The sequence below is a fragment of the Myotis yumanensis genome, unplaced genomic scaffold (assembly GCF_028538775.1).
Source record: "Myotis yumanensis isolate MYYU_CA2020_CCGP unplaced genomic scaffold, mMyoYum1.0.hap1 SCAF_3, whole genome shotgun sequence".
In the NCBI taxonomy this organism is placed as follows: domain Eukaryota; kingdom Metazoa; phylum Chordata; class Mammalia; order Chiroptera; family Vespertilionidae; genus Myotis; species Myotis yumanensis.
The window spans coordinates 127,780,786-127,804,253 of record NW_027223754.1 but is presented as its reverse complement, the minus strand read 5'-3'; the positions used below and the strand labels follow the sequence as shown (position 1 = coordinate 127,804,253).

The following is a 23,468-nucleotide window of genomic DNA, read 5'->3' as shown; positions in this document are numbered from 1 at the left end:
GCTGCCAAGACCCCATGGTGCAAAATGCAGCCCACAGCCCAGCCTAGCCCAGAAACAGTGGCTGTGGGTGCTGGGAAATGAAGTCACATAGCAATACCTGGCCTCCTCTCCCTAGCAACTAGCTTCCTTGGAGTTTCTTCAGCCCAGGAACATGACTTGCTTTATTGCCAGGTGAAAACATTTTACACTTTAACCAAATGTCTGTGAAGCATTTTCCTGTGCTTCATCTCATTTGATCCTGACAAAAGTCCTGGAGTAGGTAGATAGGAGACTCAGTAAAATCCTTTTTTTTTTTTCCCATTAGCCAGAAAATGGAGATTTAGAAAGTTTAGAAACGACCTGACTGAAAAGTAAGAAATGGTGGACCTTGAAAATGACTTCAAGTTTTCTCACTGTGCAGAATATAGTCAAACAATGCTACATTTTATCCTTTGTTCTCTCTGTATGAGCTACAATAATAATCTGCTTCATGTGATATTTACTGCTGTTTTGCTGACAATTGCTTGAAAGAGAAGTTGGGATGCTTCACTGGGCTGGAGAAAGCTTAGCTAAATCAGAAAACAGGTCTTATTAAGCAAGTTTATTCTATACGTACTAGAGACCCAGTGCATGAAATTCATGCACGGGTAGGGTCCCTAGGCTGGCCAAAGATCAGGGCCAATTGGGGCCTTCTGGCTGCCGCCCAGGGCCTTCCTTTCCCAGCTGCCAGCTGCCAGCTGCCAGCTGCCATCCGGGGCATTCCTTTGTTCCACACCACCCCCTGATGGTCAGCACACGTCAGAGCTAGCGATCAAACTCTTGGTCTCTTGGTCGAACTCCCGATGGGACACTTTGCATATTAGCCTTTTATAAATATAGATAAAAGGCTAAGTTGACCAGCACATGCGCGATAACATCTAAAGCTCTTGCTGGTGCCAATTGCACGCATGTGTTTCGATCTGTCATTGTCAATTGTGAATTTGTTTGACACTTCTATTATAGAGAAAGGGCAAATAGGAGTATTAAAATATTTCTTCTAATTAATTTCCTTTCAATGTGCATGGATCCATGCACCGGGACACTAGTATTTTATAAAACTAGAATGACTATTTATGTGGAAACATTAAAATATCTCTTTGCTAAATGATTTCTAAGCAGAGCTCCCCACCTCCTGGCATCCCAGTGAAGAGGATTTACTCACTAGATATTATTTGCAATAGTTAGTGGCATTGCATTACCTGGATGTACTTATGGTCCCCCAGCCCACCAGGCACTTTGAGAAGCTCGTTGTTGTTTAAGTGAAGTTCTCTCAAGTGAGGAATGTTGGCCAGAGAGCCATTTTCAACAACAGAGATTCTGTTGAAGCTCAGTCCCAACCTGCAACAGCAAAGAGAAAACAAGGGCATACAGCACACATGGATGCCTTCTCACAGGCACATGATTAACCGAGTCACAAAAAAGGACATTTTTCAGTTTTGCATTTACTCTTCCCTCTGCCTAGAGTATTTTTTTCCAAATTTACTGAACTTGGACAAAGCCCAGTTTTTCTTAAGATTTCAGCTTAGAGTTACCCTCTTTAAAATTCCTCTGACAGTAGCAGATTGAATTGGTACCCCAGTAAGTGCTCAAATACCAAGCATCCTGCTGTCACTTTTTTGTAAAACTCAAGGGAGGGACTGTGTACTTGTATGGCTTTTTTTGAGAAAAGTGACTGTTTTGTATATTCAGTACTAACATAGAGCTTGAAATAATCAATGAATAGCTATTAAGGTGATTTCTCCATATAATGAATGTAGTGGATACATTTGGGAGAAAAATAAAAGAAATACTATTATCATTTTGGTTACTTTGGAAATTAAGCAATTGTAAATTTAGCACATACATTTATTTGTTGGAAATAAAAGGTACAGGTTTCTAGTGAGTCAATAAACCTACCTTCCAGAAAGGTTAGCATGATTAGCATCTTATACTACTTAGAAAGAATTCTGCAATGACCATCTGTTTCTGTCAGAATATACCTGGTTCCAACATCCCTGGTTTCTGACCCTGATCTCTGGCCTAAATCTCTAGGGATTAGACAAGAAGATATTGGAAGAGATCCAGAAAGCTCCAAGGGAGAGAAAGAGGAAGAATCTATTGGGTTTCTTCACATGCAGTGAAGGAGACTTGGGCACATTTTATAGGATAGTTTCTACTTGCCTTCAGATAGTTCTGACTTTTGAGCTGTTTTAAGGTTTAGATGCTGGCTTAGGTAACCAAAGTCCCCCAATTTGAACCATGACTTGGTAGTTGAAATAACTGAGATTAAAGTATACTGATTTTAGGCAATTAATAGTAGAGTTGGTTTATTTTAGCTACAGAGTCTTAACCTGGAATCTTGACTCAGAATATACTTGTTCTTCCTTAGTCATAAGCATTCATCTCTTGTTTCTAGCCTTTCCTTTTTTATTTCAAACTCATATCTCCTATTTCTTACAACGTTCTAAATCCCATATCCATTTTGGGATAACACATTTCTTAGAATGTACTATCATTAATAATTTATTCAAGGAAACTTTAGTTTTTAAATAATTTACTTATATATTTGAGAACCTAATATGTTCAAGATATTATCCTAGCTTGTGAGGGCAGAGGACACTTGGGCCAACAATCCATGATTCTTTTCATCGAAGATTATCATACCTTGTAAGGGAGAGATGATGATATAATAATATTTATTGATATATATGATGACATATGTGTGTGTGTGTCTGTGTGTGTGTGTAATAAAAGAGAAGCCTGCCTAAAAATATTTTTTTTCTTTTGCAGAGGGACACACACTATTTTCTCCCCCATTGTTCCCAACAACTCATTGGAATATTTGCCCTGCAACAATGTTCTGAGATCAATGGCTGCTTTCTTCTTCTTTTCATAGTTTTGATTTTTCAGCACCAAAATACTTCTCATGTTCTAACATTAGTGAAAAGCAAACAACACAAGGATTTGATGGTTTAATAGACAAATTTTTCTGCACTTGATTCCAAAATCAGATGTGTTTGATAAATTTAAGAGTAAGGAAAGTTTGCTTGGCCAATGAGGCAATCTTCTCTAATTTAATGAATGGAATTCAATTCATTTAAACAGAAATCCTTACTTCTATTGACATTTTCAAAGTTTACCAGCTCTTTATACTTCTTTCTATTTGATACAAAGCATATGATGTTAATATTTAAGTGCAGAATTTCAAAATACCCATACCATTTTCAGTACAGAATAATAACTATTTTACTAAAGGAGTATGAATGATTTACCATATTTAGAACATTAGACTATTGTTAATTCTTATCCCTACTATTCATCCAAATATTGACCAATAGTAACAGCTGTCCTAAAGACAATTGCATACAATAAGCAATGCAACCTATCTTCCAATATTTTTCTGCAGCTGAAGGGATCAAATCAACAAAGAAAGGTGGGTGATACATAATACTATTTTGAAAAATACTTCCTACATTAGAAGCTGTATTTAAAATAGTTTTAATTAAAGGATTTCTTAGCATGTACTCATCTTCAGCCCTCACCATCCACCGGGTCATTGAAAAATATCGACAGAAATAGGAAAAGTTGCATTATATACCCACCCCATAGTAGATATTTCAAAAAGATGAACTGAATACTTTGTATTTATTTATCTGGCATGAAATTTACATATAAAAAGAGGAGTGAGCCAATTTGGCATAACACCATGCTTCTCTGTAAAAACATTCAGCAATGCATGTGGCTCAAGAACAGAGTGTCCTTGAAGACAACTGAAAGAATTTTCCAGCACTCTCCTCTTTTTATTACTTAACCAGGTTGCAAATATATGAATGATTAAAGTCAGGTTAGAAAGCAAGACAGGCATTAGTGATCATTTTATAAAGGGAGAAAAGGTGAAAAAGGGCCAGACATTTAAAAAATATATTTTATACTACATTAGAGGTCCAGAGACATTTTAAACTCTTCAGAATAAGCATTAGGGAATCTCATCATAATGAATATTATTCTAACTCTATAATGTAGTATAAGATGTGCAATATTTCTATATCTTGGTAGCTTTAATTTTAATGCATTTTCAAATTCTGAATACTGTGTTATAATTTACTTAACCTTCAATGCAACTAAGAACATATGGAATGAACATACTAATTTAATTGAATGCCTTGTAGTATGATATATCTCAATTTTACAATAATAGGGTATTCATAAACTAGGAGGTTGATCTTGGTTACAGTAAGTATACTATTTCATTAGTGTTTATTTAACAGCAATAATTGGGCTAGCTGAAGTCTGAGGTTGTTGTAAACATCAACAAAAAATGTAGTACAGTAAAAAATCAATCATGTTTCTAATTCTGAGCATGTGGGCATTAATATACCTATCCATTATACTAATAGAATGCTATGAAAAAATATAAAATATTACTTAGCCAAATTATTCAGTCCTTTCAGGCTAGCTGCATCAACTTTGGTGATTTTGTTGCTATCGAGATGTAATTCAGTAAGGGAAGGAGGAAGACCTGGAATATGGATACAAAATGTTAAAATAGCAGATAAGCATAATTTCTAAAAGACATACAGTTACAAACGATTTTCTTTTCATTTTTTTATAAATCTTTACTGATTTTAGAGAGGAAGGGAGAGAGAAAGAGAGATAGAAACATCAATGATGAGAGAGAATAATTGATTGGCTGCCTCTTGCACATCCCCTACTGGGGATCAAGCCCACAATGTAGGCATGTGCCTTTGACCAAAATGGAACCTGGGACCTTTCAGTCCCCAGGCTGATGCTCTATCCACTTAGCCAAACCAGCTAGGGCAAACAATTTGCTTTTCATCTTGTTCATTAGTTTTGTGTTTCCTTATTTCCCTTCATCCTTTTTATAATAATACACTAGAGGCCCGGTGCACAAAAATTTGTGCACTTGGGGGGGTCCCTTAGCCCGGCCTGTGCCCTCTCACAGTCTGGGACCCCTCGGGGGATGTCTGCCTGCTGGCTTAGGCCCAATCCCCAAGGGATTGGGCCTAAACAGGCAGTCAGACATCCCTCTGGCAGCCTCTGGAGCCTTCAGGGGATGTCCACTTGCCAGCAGGGAACAGGCCTAAGCTGCAGTCAGACATCCTTAGCAATCCTGAGGAGGCGGGAGAGGCTCCCACCACCACCGCTGTACTGGCAGCCATCAGCTTGGCTTGAGGCTGAGCAGAACTCCCCCCGTGGGAGCGTACTGACCACCAGGGGGCACCTCCTGCATTGAGCGTCTGCCCCCTGGTGGTCAGTGTGTGTCATAGTGACCAGTCATTCCCAGTCGTTCTGCTGTTAGGGTCAATTTGCATATTACCCTTTTATTATATAGGAAGGATAGAGGCCTGGTGCATGAATGGGGGCCAGCTGGTTTGCCTTGAAGGGTGTCCCGGATCAGAGTGGGGGTCCTGCTGGGGTGCCTGGCCAGCCTGGGTGAAGGGCTGAGGGCCATTTTCAGACTGGCCACACCCCCTTCAGGGTGGGGGTCCCGCTGGAGTGCCTGGCCAGCCTGGGTGAGGGGCTGAGGGCTGTTTTCAGGCTGGCCACAGCCCCTTCAGGGTAGGGGTCCCCCTTGGGGTGCCTGGACAGCCTGGGTGAGGGGCTGATGGCTATTTGCAGGCTGGCCACAGCCCCTTCATGGTGGGGATCCACACTGGGGTGCCTAGCCAGTCTAGGTGAGGTGCTGATGGCTGTTTGCAGGCTGGCCAAGCCTTCCAGTGGGGACCCTCACCCCATGAGGGTGTGGCCAGCCTGGGTGAGGGGCTGATGGCTGTTTGCAGGCTGGCCACAGCCCCTTCAGGGTGGGGGGTCCAGCTGGGATGCCTGGCCAGTCTGGGTGAGGGGCTGAGTGCCGTTTTCAGGCTGGCTGAGTCCCCCGGCAGGGACCCTCACCCCATGAGGGTGTGGCCAGCCTGGGTGAGGGGCTGATGGCTGTTTGCAGGCTGGCCACACCCCCAGCCACCCAAGCACCCAGTGGAGGCTGGCTGGAAGCAGGTATCTGGGATTTATTTGTCTTCTATAATTGAAACTTTGTTGCGTTTAGCAGAGCCCATAGCTGGCCAAGGCAGGCGGGAAGCTTGGCTTCCTCTATCGCCAGGGCAACCAAGCCTCCTGCTTGCTCTAGCTCCGTGGCTGCCAGTCACTATCTTAGTTGGGTTAATTTGCATATAGTCGCTCTGATTGCCTCGGGGGCATGGCTTGTGAGTGTAGCGAAGGTATGGTCAATTTGCATGTTTCTCTTTTATCAGATAAGATGCTCTTGGAAGTAGTATGAGACATCTTCACTTTTCTCCTAGATTGATTTTAACAAAAACATGGACTGTGCTTATCATGTAGAAGATGTTTCCCTCCTACAAATTGTTAGGATACAATTGTGGAACTGCAGTGAAGCCCTGAATCTACACCTTTGTTAATGGGCTAACACTGTCATTGATAAACTATAATTACTCTAAAAGGAAGTGATGAGCAGTTGAACTATAAAAAGAAATTATATACTATATAATTTAACTAGTTATTTCATTAATGATCATCATTAAAAACTAACATTGATGCCTGGCCAGTGTGTCTCAGTTGGTTGAACATCATCTTATGCACTGAAGGGTCTTTGGTCCAATTCCCAGTCAGGGCACATGCCCATGTTGTGGGTTCTGTTCCCAGTCAGGGTACATACAGGAGGGAACTAATCGATGTTTCTTTCTCACATTGATGTTTCTCTCTCCCTCTAAAAAATCAGTAGAAAGATATTTTTTTTAAAAAAATAAACACTAATTGATATATTGGCCTTAGTCTTAATCAACTTTTCCATAAAAATATCAAATGCCTCAGGCATGGGTGTACAGAAAGAGCTAAAGATTCCTTGGATTTTAAAAATCCAGACTGTTAGAAGTGGAGTGCAGAGGCCTATAATCAAGTGATGTGCCATATGTAGGGCACCTGGGAAATCATTTTAGATCCAAAGTATGTACTAAACCTCTAGACAGAACTTCTTAAATGACGAGGAATTCTAAAAATGTAGTAATATAAATATAAAAGTTCAAATATTTTATGTTCATTTCTGCCAGCCATCTGAGGAGATATCATGTTTTTATACAACTTTTTAAAGAGTATATTGTCCCACTTACAACTACAAAGAAAACTGCAAATTGGTTACATGTAGAACTAATGTCTGCTTAGTTGAAAGTGTTGGTTATTTTGCCCACTAAGAACAGAAATGGAAAATCACAGGTTATGTCTGGTCCCAAATTTTCATTGCATACCACTGAAGTCTATTAAGATTGTCTACTTAATGTAAAAGTTTAGTTCATATTTGATTGAAAACGAGTTAGTCTCTCTCTATATATGGACGATGCTAAGGAAAGATTTTACTTACTGAATGTCTGTTGTGTACCAAACACTGACATTGGCACTTTTTCTAATTTAGCTCCTTTAATTTTTTTCAATATTTAAATTATTTTTCATTTGTCCCATTTCATAGACGAGGAAACAGAGATGCAAAGTTACAAATGCTGTAGGTTATCTAGCAACTAAGTAGGAATGTAGTAAGTTCCTAGATAGCCCAAGGGAGTTAAAATAGCATGCTCTTAACTGGAGGAAATGAAATCGCAATTGCATTATTCTGATGAATAAGTATCAGGAAATCACAGTCACTCTTCAAATAAAGGGTTTCAAACACCTAAATCTCCATAGCATGAATACATGTGGATTTTTAAACAATTCCTATGAATAAAACAAGTTAAGTATATAAAAAGCAATGAATGCAAATGTTTTCTTCCCTTTTACCATGCAAAGATATTTTTAAAATGTAGCCTCTCTAGAACACCAGCTATCATCACATCTATCATTCTTACCTGGTTTCTAACTGCCTCCCTTTGGGGATGTCAGGTTCCCAAAAGGAAAGTTATAGCCAGGAAGAAGTTTGACTGTGGAAGACAACTTTGCATAGGATAGAGAGAGTCAAATTTATAAAGAACATCATTAGTCTTGGCACTGTAGCATTGAGCCAAAGAACCTAAACTATAGTTACTTTATCTTTCCTTTCTGTTTTCATTTTAAGACAAAACATACTGACAGCTTACTTTGGGCCAAATACTATGTGTGTGCATTACAAGTCTTACATCTATTAATATTCATTCTCGAAGATAGATGTCACTAATTTTATAGATAACAAAACTGGAGCTGTAGAGATGTGAAATAATTAGCCTAAAGTCAGAGAGCAACTAAAAGGCAGAGTCAGGCCTCTCACTCAAGTTGGTCTAACTCAGCGGTTCTCAACCTGTGGGTCACGAACCCTTTGGGGGTCAAACGACCCTTTCACAGGGGTCGCCTAAGACCATCAGAAAACACATATATAATCACATATTGTCTTTGTGATTAATCACTATGCTTTAATTTATGTTCAATTTGTAACAATGAAAATACATCTTGCATACCAGATATTTACATTATGATTCATAACAGTAGCAAAATTACAGTTATGAAGTAGCAACGAAAATAATTTTATCATTGGGGGTCACCACAACATGAGGAACTGTATTAAAGGGTCACGGCATTATGAAGGTTGAGAACCACTGGTCTAACTCAAGAGTGAATTTATAATCTCTCCATTCCATTCCACTGCCTGTGTCTATCAGTGATGGAAAATAACATGTAGAAATTAAGACTCCCCAAAGGTTGGTGATGTTCAGGCTGAAGGTCTCAGCCTAAGAAAAGTAGACTCATATGTTAGATACATATATAAATATTCAGGGAGACAGGGCTTAATATGACAGCAGAGTGAAATAGTCAAACACTGGAGCTCTGACAACCCCAGCTCTGACACTTCCCAGCTCCAACACATTGATCACAATTTACTTCATCTCTTTCCGCCTCATTTTCCTCATTTACACAACAGGTGTAAAAATATTACTTACAGAGGATTGTTTTGAGAGTCATATAACAGAATCCAAGAAAAGCATTTGGCACAAATAACAGAACCCATGGTACGCATTTGGTCAAGTGCTGAATAAAATGTGGTTACTATCATTGTAATGTCATTAAGTGTTTAGAAAATAAAAGCAAGATGAGAAAAGAACTCCTAGGATAGGGAAAGGACATAAGAAAGTCAGGAAAAATAGGTGACTCAGTGATGAAATATGTTATTGAGGGATATTTAGGAAGATGCATCAAGGACAGCAAAATCAAAGATTGTTCTTAAAACAAACCATCTGGCAGCATGAAGGAGTGGAAAGACCTGCACTTTAAATTCCAGCTATTCTACTTCATCTATCTATATTTTGCATAAAGCTGTTCTTTTTTTCTTTGTGAAATCACAATTCTATCATATAAAACCATGGTACATTAAGTTACATCTTAGAAAAGACTTCACCTCTACAATGAGCCTAGATGGCCCAGTAGTCAGCCGGGCTCAGTAGAAACACTTCAAGAGATAGAGAATTTACTAGAAATAAGTTGTCCACTTGCGTGACCATTCAAATTTCTAAAATGCTTTCTTTTATATGTAAAAGCCTTTGGATTTAGATGTTCAAATTGCTTTGGAGAATTTTTTATCACCTTGAGGGATGGCGTTTATGTTGGTGTCAGCAATGCGGATGTAGGAGAGCTGCTTCATTCCCTGGAAGGCTCCCTTATCAATCCCTGAGCTCTTCAGCGGGTTGGTGCCCAGTTCTACAAATGCAGTAAGTGCAGAGCTTTTAGAGAACAGTTTTAGGATATTGCAAGTCAGAGTAGTGTCTGTTACAACAAGGAATTTACCAGAAATTTGGTTCAATAACATTGTGACTGAAAAACAAAAGAGAAATGAAAACAATGCTCCTCAAAGGGATTGTAAAATCTGGTAAAAATGGCCCTTACTAAAACAAACAACAAATAACAATAACAAAAAGCAAATATTTATGCAAGAGTAGCAGTAACAAAAACAACATTATTTAAGTTGCATACACAGCTTTGCCCAGAAATCAACAAAAGCAAGTATTTACAAATTATGGGGCTATTACTTTCCTAAAATACATTAAAGATGTTGTCAAATAATTTAATCTAACATTTTGTAAGCCAATTATAAATCATAATCTTATAATTCTAGTGTTCTAATGCAAAACATTAGAACACATATTTTAAAGCAAATGATTTATATATGTTCAGAATAGCACTAATCCCCAAAATGAAAATGTATCACCAAATATCTCTAATTCAGTATAGCATCTTAAATACAGTAGGGTAACTTCAGCTCTAGAGCATCCTCTACATTTCCAGATCCCTAAGGACATGAAATAAAAACATTGTAAGGCACAGATTCAAAATCCCATTTCTTCTGACTCTGCTCCTGCCATTCCTATAGACTTAAGACATGTAAATTCTAGCTAATTTACCTTCCTCCAGCTAAGGCTTACTTGGAATCTCTTAAGGCAGTGGTTCTCAACCTTCTGGCCCTTTAAATACAGTTCCTCATGCTGTGACCCAACCATAAAATTATTTTTGTTGCTACTTCAAAACTGTAATGTTGCTACTGTTATGAATCGTAATATAAATATCTGATATGCAGGATGGTCTTAGGTGACCCCTGTAAAAGGGTCGTTCCACCGCCAAAGGGGTCGCGACCCACAGGCTGAGAACCGCTGCCTTAAGGTAAAGCGTGAATCCTGGTCTTAGAGTTATAAGAATATCTGTACCTATGACGATCATCTGGTTCAGTCCATTGAACACAGATTTTCCCACTTTGGTGATCTCGTTCTCATGTGCACGAAGCTCCTGAAGAGTTTTGGGCATATTTTCTGGCAATTCCTTCAGCTGATTCTTGGACAGATAGAGTCGTTCCAATGTCACCAAAGGTGTAAATGCTCCAGGGCTGATTTTGCTAATTTTGTTGTTGACAAGAATCAATGTCTATAGATTGGGAACGAAAACAACCTTTTCTTAATTCCAAAACCTTCCACACACATATGTAAAACAAGTCTGTAGTCTATTCATGGAACTAGCAGAGAAACCTGCAAAGTTGCAAGAAATCAGTAAAGATCAAGCAGATGTGATTCCTTTAAGAAGTGCATGAAGCTCTTCCCTGGCCTGTGTGGCTCAGGGTCTTGGGTTCAATTGAGTTGCAGGTTCACTCCCCACGCCAGTCGGGATATGTGTGTGGGAGGCAACCACTCAATGTGTCTCTCTCACATCACATCAATATTTCTCTCTCTTCTTCCTCCCCACCATTCTACTCTCTCTGAAAAGCAATGGAAAGAATATCCTTAGGTGAGGGTTAACAATAACAAAAAAGTGTATGAAGACCTGAACATCATGAATAAAGGAGAGGGAAATATAATGTAACATACATATATAAAACTATATACAATATTTCTAAAGATTGAAGTTACTAGAGTGATATAAGATACCTGAAAAGGCATCCATTCTTCAGTTTTTCATCCATCTTTATTAACTGTTGTCATGGATTCCACTACAAATTGTCATCAATTTATAGTATCACCAGCAGTGCAAAACAGTAAAATTTTCTTGAAGACTCAAAAATTTAGATATAATCTGTTTCAAAAGTTTGCCAAATTAGTACATTATATTGTAGCTTGTTACTTGCATTTTCTTGTCACTTGAAAGCTTTAAAAAATTTCCATTCATTTACTACTATTTACTGTATTTGGGGGGAAGGGAAGGGATTGCCTGATCACAGTGCTTCTCACTTTTATTAAATTTTAATAAATTTTAATAGCCAGTTAAGAGAATAAAGGTGTAGTTGATATGATATGCAGAGCATAAATATACTCTTCTTCTACTTTTTTGCCCTTTTTTACATATAACGGTTTTATATGGCCAAGTATATCAATACTTTTGGCAATTTTTTAAATTTCGGTTTCTGAGTTCTCCTAATATAGGAAATTACTTCTTACTCATATACTTATAGCTATTGCCAAACCTATTTCTGGACTATCTAATTTTCTTCCAACAATCTGTATGTCTAAGAACTACACCACTCTTTTTATTTTCAGTCCCTTATCAACTAATCCTAATTAAGAGGGTAATTTTATCAAGTTGTTTTTTAACTCTTTCTTGTTGAGAATATTACAGATGGCCCCTTCCTTTCTCCCTTGTCCTCCAACCCCTGGTTCCTGACCCTTCATTTTCAATTGTAGTACACTTTAAAAAAAAATATATTTTTATTGATTTCAGAGAGGAAGGGAGAGGGAAAGAGAGATAGAAATATCAATGATGACAGAGAATCATTGATTGGCTGCCTCCTGCATGCCCCCTACTGGGGATTGAGCCCGCAACCCAGGCATGTGCCCTTGGCTGGAATCGAACCTGGGACCCTTCAGTCCACAGGCTGATACTATATCCATTGAGCCAAACCAGCTAGGGCTTTTAGTACACTTTTATGCATATATGAAAATGAAGAGGGACACAAAGGGAAATAGAGTAACAGAAAAGCAGTAACTTTCATTTTCAGAAATGCAAGAATATTTTCTTCTTACTAACAGCTGGTTAATTAAACCATGTACATCTTCATGTAGTTCACATTCTTTGACTAGTTAAAACTTATTACAACTAATATAATTTTATCAAATCCTAAACTATGCATTGATGATTGAAACAAAATCCTAAGAAATTCTAATGAATATTAGAGAAAGTTCAAAAACCTTATTATTAAGATTTACATAATAATAAATTTATATTAACAAGCAAAATGTCCTGGAAATCAGTAAAAGCAAGAGCTAGAGAAAGATTGAGAGGACCTGTGTCATTAAAAGACACCCCAAATAGTAGATGCTTACTTTTTTTTAAAACATATTTTATTGATTTTTTACAGAGAGGAAGGGAGAAGGATAGAGAGTTAGAAACATCCATGATAGAGAAACATCGATCAGCTGCCTCCTGCACACCCCCTACTGGGGATGTGCCCGCAACCAAGGTACATGCCCTTGACCGGAATCGAACCCAGGACACTTCAGTCCACAGGCCGATGCTCTTGCCACTGAGCCAAGCTGGTCAGGGCTAGATGCTTACTTTTAAGTGCAAATGAAATCTTCAATTGCCATCTATGGAAGAAAATTCTGAAAATTTGATATAATTAAATGATTAAACATGGTTTGAAAATATGTTTTAAAAAGTCAACCTGCTATTTCAGGTAATAAAATAGTATGTCTTTGACTAGATAATAACTAGATAATGCTTCTACCTATGAGTATGATGCAGCAATAACTGCTGCTAAATTTTGGTGACAGTGTGACATTTGTTCCCAATGATTTCTTCAGTAAAGTGGAAAAAATAATAATAGCACCTAGAGCAAGCATGTCAAACTCACGGCCTGCAGGCCGCATGCCTAGGTTATTTGGTCCATGTTAGCCTTTGAGTTTCACATGCTTGACCTAGAGGTTTATGAGGATTAAAAATGACAATGTGTATAGACTGCTGCTTTGCAAAGCACCTTTCAAATATTATTGTAAGTTGAAAGTTATAGTCCAGTGAAAAGCATCTCTGGTTTCAGAATAAAACAAATTTGAAAAATAAAACTGAAAATTTTGGTTATAATGAGGTAAAATTTTAAGGGCTATGTAAATTAAAACTTCCTCTAAACAGACCCACACATGAAAAAGTTATTCGTGTATATACAGTATTACTAAAAATGGTTAATGTTAGTTCCATACAAAGGAACATGTACAGTATTTAAGAAAGCATAGTTATAAAGTAACAGGCAAGGCTAAACGCTGAGATGGGGAAAAATCTGATTACACTGGCTAATGACAAAGTCCAGCTGCCAGAGGAAAAGTCAAAGGTGAACCCAGGTGTTCTTCAGATCAGCTGATGAAAAGACAAACAAGCAGAAATGGGTTATCATTAGTTAACTTAAGCCAAGAGAAGTTGAATTAGAAGAGAATATGTTGCTTGGGTAAGAAATGCCTTGAGTACCATTCAATTTAAAATTGAAGCACATACTAAAAAATCAGGACAACCTATTTCTTTGGTAACTAAAGATAAAAGTGATCTAGCCTGGGAGGCAGGGAGAGGTGATGAAAAAGATGATGAGCAATAGAAATTAGGTAGAAGTAGGAGCAAAAGTATTTTCACCACCTTCATCCAAGAAAGTGATAAAAAGATACAAATTTTTGGTTATAAGATACATAACTACTGTGGAGGTAATGCCCAACATGATGACTATAGTTAACACTATGGTATATTTGAAAGTTGCTAAGAGAGAAAATCCTAAAATTTTTTCATCATGAAAACAATTAATGTTTATATGAGATGGTGGATGTTAACTAACCTTATTGTGGTAATCATTTTGTAATATGTATAAGTCAGTTCTTTATGGTATACACCTTAAATATACACAGTACTGTAGGTCAATTCTATTTCAATAAAACTGAAAGAAAAAATATGGAAACCTGAATTTATTTGTACAATTTTCTTCAAAGCCACTTACACTGTACCAGGTGTTGTTTTTAGGAATTATATGGTGTCTATTAAATTTAAAAGGAAATTATCAGTGCACAGAATCAAGTCAGACTGCTCCTGAGTTTAGATCACAAGCTTTGGCTCTTATTTGCTGTGTGATTATGAGCAAATAACTCAACTTCTCTGTGCCTGTGTGGCCTCATCCAGGCACATCTTGAGGGATTATCAAGAGTGTCTCCTTTAGCCAGTGTTGCTTAGTGGTTGAATGTCAGTCCATGCACCAGGGGGTCACAGGTTTGATTCCCAGTCAGGACACATGCTTGAGTTTCAGGCTCAATCCCCAGCAGGTGGTGTGCAGGAGGCAACAGATTGACATTTCTTATTGATGTTTCCCTCTCTCTCTCCCTTTCCCTTCCTTTCTCTCTAAAACCAGTAAAAAAACACAAAGAAAAAGTTTAAAAATAAAAAAGAGTGTTTACCTCAAAAAATATAGTTATAAGAATTAAACAAGTTAATGCATATAAGGTATTAAGAACAGTATCTATTAAGTAGTAATTGTTAAACAAGTGTTTTTATTATTCAATCTTTGACAATTTTTAATTTGAAAATTGTCCTTACTAGATTTTTTAAACTTCAATTAAAATATATTGAATGTTGACATTATAATACTCAATTTTTATTATTTTATATAAGTATATAGTTTTTCTACTTCCTATAAGTAAAAAACTACTCTTACAACATGTACAGCTCATAATGAACCAGAGATATGTAAACTGATCAAATTCAGGGGAAAAAAGGACATTTTTCAGTTAAATCCTTTTTATTTTAATCCTTGCTAAATTTTCATTTCTTTCTTCCCTTCTCATTCAAGTGTGGCTTTCCTACCTGAAATTATAGTGTTTATTTGCATAATAACAAGGATCGAAATGATCATGAATGAAAGAGTAAGAGAAAAATAGCTGTTTAACATCCTCTGAGTGGTTAAAGTTCTAATAAACTCTCTTTCTTCTTCCAATGTGTACTTTGAAGTGGAGATTGCCAAGATGATAATTATCTAAAAACATACTTAGAAGGAAATATGGAAGAGAAAGACTCATTATTATAAATGCCAGATTTAATGAGAACATCCAGATATCTGATATCTCTTATTTCAGGTTATGAGAAGTTTAAACAAATTATTCAGATTATAGTTAAACACACAGGAAGTAAGAATTAGAGAAAGAGACTTTTCCTTCCTTAAAAAAAAAATGTAGCTTGTCTAGCCAGTGTGGCTCGGTGGTTGAGTGTCAACCCATGCACTAGGAGGTCACTGGTTTGATTCCCAGTCAGGGTGAATGCCTAGGTTGTGGGTTTGATCCCAGTAGGGGGCATGCAGGAGGCAGCCAATTGATGTTTCCTCTCATTGATGTGTCTATCTCTCCCCCTTCCTTTTCCTCTAAAAATCAACAAAAACATTTTTTTAAAGAAAAGTAGCTTGAGGGTAAACATAAAAATAAAAAGATTTTAAAAATATTTTAGTTTATTGAAACTAATAATATTCCTTTTTTAGCTTAGTCCAGTGACGAATGACATAGTTATTGACAAACCTTGTTGAGAGCATAATTGGCTCACTCTCAGTGAAACCATAACATGAAAGCAGAGAGGGCGAGTGGGGGCTCAGGCCCAATAACCTAGCAGTGGAGATGGATCCCATTAGGCCATGGTTTGACACCTCTAGCTCCTCCACTATTTTGGAGCTTGGATATTTCATTCTAGTCAGTTTCTATTTTTATTTGCCTGCTTCTTGTTTTCTTCTACATTTATTTCTTCTTGCACACACACACACACACACACACACACACCAAAATAAATAAATAAATAAATAAATAAATAAATAAATAACCTCTTACTTCTTTTAAAAATTCTGTTAATATTATAAGACCTCTTTGTTCCATATTTTCTCAATACACTAACTGGTAGCCTGGTATTTTTCTCATATTTGGTGCTCCTATCATTCACTACTGATATCATATTGTGTTTATATTGTTGGACACTTCAATAGATTGACTACATAACTTTATGTACTATTATTTTAGTTAACTGTTCCAATGAGAATCTTTAAATCTTGTTTTTAGTATATTTTTATTGATTTCAGAGAGAAAGGGAGAGAGAGATAGAAACATCAATAATGAGAGAGAATCATTGATGGCTGCCTCCAGCACACCCCACACTGGCGATCAAGCCCTCAACCTGGGCATATGCCCTGACTAAGAGTTGAGCCATGATCTCCTGGTTCATAGGTTGACATTCAAGTACTGAGCTACACCAGTTAGGTGAGAATCTTTAAACCTTAAGAAAAATAAAATCTATGCTTCCTTGTAAAGTACTGTATATTTTCTCTTAGTGGATAAATGCTTATTGCCTTTCTCATCTTGGCTGTCACAAAGTCGCTAACTACATTTTGTCTTCATTATATGAATTCTATAGTATATTATGATCAGTTTATTTTACTTTAAATTACGTGGAATATAATGAACAAAATAAACTGATTATCAAAATAAAACCAGAGGCATGGATACATGGAACAGAATGACAGTGGTCAGAGGGGAAAGGAGTTGTGGGGACTGGATGAATGAATGTATAGAGATTAGCCAAAGAACATATAACCATAGCCCATGTACACAGACAACAGTGTGGTGATGGTCAAAGGCAGGGGTGAAAGGGGTTGAGTAGAGGTGGGTAAAGAGTGGGAGGGAAATGGGGGGCATCTACAATAGTGTCAACAATTAAAAAGAAAGAAAGATATTAATGTTAAATTAGAGTGTTCTACCTTTATATTCCCAAGGTTAAGAATGTGTTTCTATGGTATTTATTTCCACAGATGCATAACTGATCACTAGGCAATCCTCTACATTATTTGAAAATTCTAACTCTTTACATTGTAATTTTAATGTTGAACAAAAATCTGCATTTCTAAAATTCCATTCAATTGTCAATTGGACAATTTTGGCATCTTGTAGTTGAAGCAAGAGATTTCATTTTATCTTCTCCAGTATGGTCCTTCAAATGTGTCACTCATGACCTTTGGGCATGCAGTTTAGATATCCACATCTCCACCAATTGTCCTGTAAACATAACTACCAGATTCTTTATCCTCATGATGATATTTCTTCAGATGCTCTAAGGTTAATGCTCTTCTTAAAATGTCCAGGACCAGACTCAATATTTTAAGAGTGGCTTAGCACAGTAGAGTACAGAGACAATGAGACTTTTAGTCTCTCTTTGGGCATTGAAATCTAGCTTATTAACACTAACCCTGCAATGATATTTTGATGGGAAACCACAGGTGGAGAGCTGGACTACTTAATGCATTTTATAGGGATTCTGATGCCCTATGTGAACAGATAGTACTTATACTCCTACAGAAGCCTACCTTAGCAAGGCTTAAACCTACTTGATTAGGTTGGTCACTTCTCATTTTTTAATGAACCCTCTCCCAAATACAGTTATATTCATTCTTTGTCCTTCTTTACCCTTCTCTATGTCTTGCTAGGCTGACCTCTGGCGACTTCATCACCCACATGTCTTTGTGCTCTGACTTCCAGTTAGGTTCAATCATAGAAGACACTGGCAAGCAATCAGGAGATAGGACTATAGCTCCCCACCTTTCTCATGGCTTTGGGACTCCCTAGTTCCTTGAGGCCTTGTGGGCTTGAGTACCTCACAATGCCTTGTTGGTTCCCATACCCCTTTGTAAATAGTCATTAGTAAAATCTACTGAAATGCTTTAGAAAATACCATTCTTTTCTGCTGGAATCCTGACTTGTAGACTGGATGTGTTGCTGTGTACTAGAGTAGAGGTAAGTGAAAATCATAATAAAAACAAAGTTACAAATAAGAATGCAGTATGCATAATCTGAAATACAACGCAACCTCTCTCTCTCTCTCTCTCTCTCTCTCTCTATATATATATATAGAATTCCATATATATATATATATATATATATATATATATATAAATTCCATATATATATGGAATTTAGATGGAATTATACTTAATAAATTATACATGATTACCCCTTTTTTCTTTGATGCCAGTCTGCAACCTTACAAAGATATTTGCACCTCTTATATGAACAAAAGACACAATGAAACAAAGAAATAAAATAATACTGAGATCAGTCCATTTTGCTTCACTATTGAAGTACAATATAATTGGAAAGATAAAAACTTTTATTCATGAAACATGAGAGAGATTAAGATTTAATGTTGTCTTAAGAAGAAAATACTAAGTATATATGCCATATATATAAAAAATTGGCTGATTTTTAGGGGTTAATGATTATGATATGCTCCTCTATCACTTCTAAGGAGAGAATTGAATAAACACTTAGGTGCTTATTTATTACCACATAGTACTCTGGGCCTTACCTAAGTTTTGTTTTGAAAAATATTTTTAGTCAGATATTGTTACAACTCAAAAATTAAAAAAAATTCTTACATGAAGGTACTTCAGGTTCTTAAAGTCCCCATCTTTGATTTCAGTTATTTTGTTGTTTTGCAGGTCCAGCAGCGTAGTGTCGGGGGGAAGATCTGTTGGCACTTTGTCCAGATCTAGTATGAGAATAAAAGCCATTTCAGTCAGAAAAATGGGACACATTACTTCAGAGTCACAAAGGATGTGTTTACAAGGAAATTACTGTTGCAGTGATAGTTTTACAAGTATCATGTTTTTCTTTTCTAGGTATTATATCTATTATAGTTTAAAATATCTGCTTTACCTTTTCCAACCAAGTCTGATGTTCTCAGTAACCAGAACACTTTATTTTTATTAATTACTCTTCTTCATAAAAGAAAAAAATAATATTTTGTAAAAGTATGGCTCAAATAATTAGTATACAGTATATTATACCTCATTGTTCTTGTTTTAGAAAGTTATTGTTTTGATAAGTGTTAAGTGCAAGCTATTTGTAAATCTGTACCCTTCATATACATATCCTGTCAGTAGAGAAAAGCTTTAGCCAAATCATCAGGTAAAGATCCTTTTGATAAACCGAACATGGTCACAGATCTACATTTAAAGTTATATAAATATGCAACCATGTTGTTGCATCAACAACTTGAAAATTTATTCAAACTTTGGAAGTTCTTTCCATTTCAATTGGAATCCCAAAACCATATCAATTTAGTTGGTGTTTTATGACTGATGGAATTAGAATAAAATGAATTAAAATTGTTAGTGTGGCTTGTCCAAAATTTATTATATGAAGCGCTCCTTTTACACTTTAAATTTTGGTCTAAGTAACTGAGTTATTATTTATAATTTATAAATGTAAACACATTAACCAAACAAATGTTCTATGGTATTAAAACATATTTATGCAACTAGATGTATAAGGATGAACTGCTTTTCTTCAAAGTGAATTGCATTTAAAATAAATCATCATTTTGAATGTTAATGGAGAAAAATACTAAATTATATATCTGTTTGCCTTTATTCCATTGACTTTGTTTCATATTGATGAAGGAAGTCACTCAAAATTTGAGTTTCTACTAACTCAAACTCATGTGATTTTTTTTCTGTATTTTAAAGTTGTATATCAGAAGTCAGGAATATTTTTCAAACATTCCATCATATTTGAAATATGAAGTATTGCAAATCATTCTTTCATTATTCAACAATGCTTTATTGAATATCTCCTAGACACCATCAACTTATTAGGCACTGAAGACAGAATAGGAACAAGACAAAAATTGTCCACATCATCATGGGAAACATAATTCAATGTACAGTTTTCAATATTTAAAAAGTTACAATGCATATAATAACTGCTATGTTGGGAAGAAGATATCCTTCCAATGTTGAATCTCATATAAGTGCATATCAAGGTAGCTACATTTTATCTTCATGTCTTCCATGAAAATTACAGAAATTGTATCTGAAATCACCTGCTCTGAAAAAAAAGTCTAGTTCCCATTTTAGTGAGCAATAATTATTTTAAACTAGAGGCCCGGTGCATGAATTCATATACCAGTGGGGTCCCTCTGCATATCCTGTGGGATCAATTTGAAACCGGCTCTCCAACATCCCCTAGGGGTCCTGGATTGGGAAAGGGTGCACACCAGGCCGAGGGACCCCACCTGATCATTGCATGATCAGGGCCAGGGAGGGACGTGGGAGGTTGGCCAGCTGAGGAGAGACCGTGGGAGGGCTTCAGGGTGTGTCTGGCTCATCTCACTCAGTCCCAATTGGCTGGACCCCAGCAGCAAGCTAACCTACCAGTCAGAGTGTCTGCGCGCTGGTGGTAAGTGCACATAATAGCAACTGGTCAACCCATTGACTGTCTGCCCCCTGGTGGTCAGTGCATGTCATAGCAAGGGGTTGAGAGGCCTTAGCATATCATTAGCATATCACGCTTTAATTGGTTGAATGGCCGACCAGTCGACGGGACACTTAGCATATTACACTTTTATTATATAAGATGTGAATATTAAAATGCAGGTGAGATGTGATCAGGTTCATTCACCTTCTGGGACAGCATGGATGGGCCTAGAGAGTATTATCCTAAGTGAAATAAGCCAGTCAGAGAAAGATAAGAACCACATGATTTCACTCATATGTGGAATCTAATGAACAGAATAAACTAGCAAACAAAGTGGAGACAGACTCATGGATACAGATAACAGACTGACAGCTGTCAGAGGGGAGGGTGTTTGTGACTGGGTAAGGAGGGTGAAGGGATTAAACAAAGTAAAAAAAAGAAAGAAAGACTCATGGTCACAGACAACAGTGTGGTGATTACCAAAGGACAAGGTGGGTGGCAGGAGGCAATAGAAGAGAAGGCAGGGATAAATGTTGATAGAAGGAGACTTGACTTGAGGTGGTAACACACAATGCAATATACAGAAGATGCATTATAGAATTGTGGACATGAAACCTGTATAATTTTATTAACCAATGTCACCCCAATAAATTTGTATAAAAATGTAATTTAAAAAATAAAAAATGCACTGTTTCTAAACATGCATAAATTATACGTCAATAACTCACAGAAACAGTTCACAGAGAAATAACAAAAATAAAGTGTTTTCAGTGACAAACGGCAAACCAACCATCAGAACAGCTGCCTTGTAGAAGGCTTATTCAACTACACTATGTTGTGATCAGTGCCATTTTCAGAAATGTCAGTTTGCTTATTTCATGCAATTAGGAGTGGTAGACTTCTGCCAAATCTTTGATAATTAGTGTTCTCCAACCAAGAAGAGGCACATCTCCTTTAATTTGAAAAGAAGTTACTGATTACATTTCATCATTACTTCATAGGGGTCTTTGTCAAAGTCTTAATTACCAGTTTGCTTACTTTTGTATTTGTTGGACTTAAATTCTAGTGGTTCTATTAACATTTGTTCAATGTTAAAGTGCTAATAAATTTCAGATGTGAAGAGAAAGAAATGATATATTTGGATGGCTGACAATGATTATACTGTTATCCTAGATTTTATAAGAACAGGAGATGCTTGGGGTAAATTAAGTAACTTTTTTTCCTGATGATTTTGCAGACACACATCTTTTTTGGAAAAAAAATATTTTATTCATTTCAGAGAGGAAGGGAAAAGGAGAGAGAGAGATAGAAACATCAATGAGAGAGAATCATCTATCCAATGCCTCCTGTACACCCCCTACTGGGGATTGAGCCCACAACCCAGGTATGTACTCTTGACCAGAATTGAACTGGGGACCCTTCAGTCCACAGGCTGAGGCTGTATACACTGACCCAAACAGCTAGGGCTAAAAACATCTTAAGGCTTGTGATTTTTGTAATTTAGTTCTTAGAAAGTCATTTTAATTATCAAAATCATAATATTACAATCTTCTTTAAAATACTATCAAATTCATATCTCTTTGGGGGATTTCACATATCACTATTTTATTCTTAAAATTTATGTAGCTTTACAGTTTATAACAAATAAAAATAAAATATCTTATTTACTTCATAATAATTCAGTGAAATAGGTAAGGCAGTGTGATCATTTCATTATTCCTGATGATTTTTAGAAAGGTTTGATGACATGAACAAGCTCCTGTAGCTAGGAGTGATAAAATGCAAACCAGAAGACTATTCTGCCAGCTTCCAACAGCATGTTTTTTCTGTACTACCTATGTGTACCCAACAAGAATTGTTCTGACAGAAACCCAGTAACATGCTGTACATTTAATGACGAGACAGAGTATTGGGGTGTTAACTAGCTTGCTCAACAATTATAGGCAGAGGATAACTGAGAATTTATCCCAGTTTGAGTTCTCAGAAGGGGAAGTATCAGCTAATCTATGGTTCCAAAATGCTGATTAGGTCGACTCTATGATGAAGTTCTTATCAGTCTACATCAAAATCAGAAAAAAGAAAATGAGGCACTCTGGTTAGTTTTAATATAAATTATCTCTCTCACACACACATAACACAGATATTTACATGCACACACTGCCTTCATTTTAAATATACCCTCTATTTATTTTTTAAAAATTTTAATAGCAGATGGAAGCTGGTTGTTATTATGTTAAATTCGGTTTTGACTTTAATAAAAAATAAACTTGTTCAACATTCAAAAAACTTTACTTGTCCCATTAATCAGGGAACTGCTGAGCTAGTCCAACAATCTCTTCTCATAGTTAAAAAAGCAAACACCTAATGAAGAAAAATGACTTATCCTAGGTGCCTCATAACTAAACTAGACCAAGACCAAGATGGTATGAGTCCTCACTCTAGAACTACCCAATGTGCCTTTTATGCATATAAATATTCTGCATGATCCTGGTCAGGGGTGGAGGTATTGGTCAGGGCACATACCTATGTCAGAGCGCATGTTGGAGGCAAACAATTGATGCTTCTCTCTCTCCTTTCCTCTCTCTAAAGTAAAGAAATACTATATATATATCCTAAGCAACCCAGCTAATGTGATCCCCATGTTCCATTCTAAACTCCTTATGTATATGTTCCTGCTTTATTGTACTATATTTCAGATTTCTCTCTTTTCTGTAAGTTCTGGATAAGCAAGGACAAATGACTATTTTTCATCAGAGCTTTGAC

The 23,468-nt window shown here is 36.7% G+C and overlaps 1 protein-coding gene across 2 annotated transcripts in view; it reads right to left on the bottom strand.

Moving 5' to 3' along the window:
- The window catches only part of DCN (decorin), a 41,317-nt gene that overhangs the window by 3,659 nt on the left and 14,190 nt on the right, over nucleotides 1-23,468 (bottom strand). For both annotated transcript variants that reach the window (XM_070409591.1, XM_070409592.1), the window contains exons 3-7: nucleotides 18,884-18,996; nucleotides 10,683-10,896; nucleotides 9,568-9,681; nucleotides 4,423-4,516; nucleotides 1,218-1,356 (exon numbers count right to left, since the gene is read on the bottom strand). In XM_070409591.1, coding sequence (XP_070265692.1) covers nucleotides 1,218-1,356; nucleotides 4,423-4,516; nucleotides 9,568-9,681; nucleotides 10,683-10,896; nucleotides 18,884-18,996 — 674 coding nt within the window. The remainder of the gene's footprint in view (nucleotides 1-1,217; nucleotides 1,357-4,422; nucleotides 4,517-9,567; nucleotides 9,682-10,682; nucleotides 10,897-18,883; nucleotides 18,997-23,468) is intronic.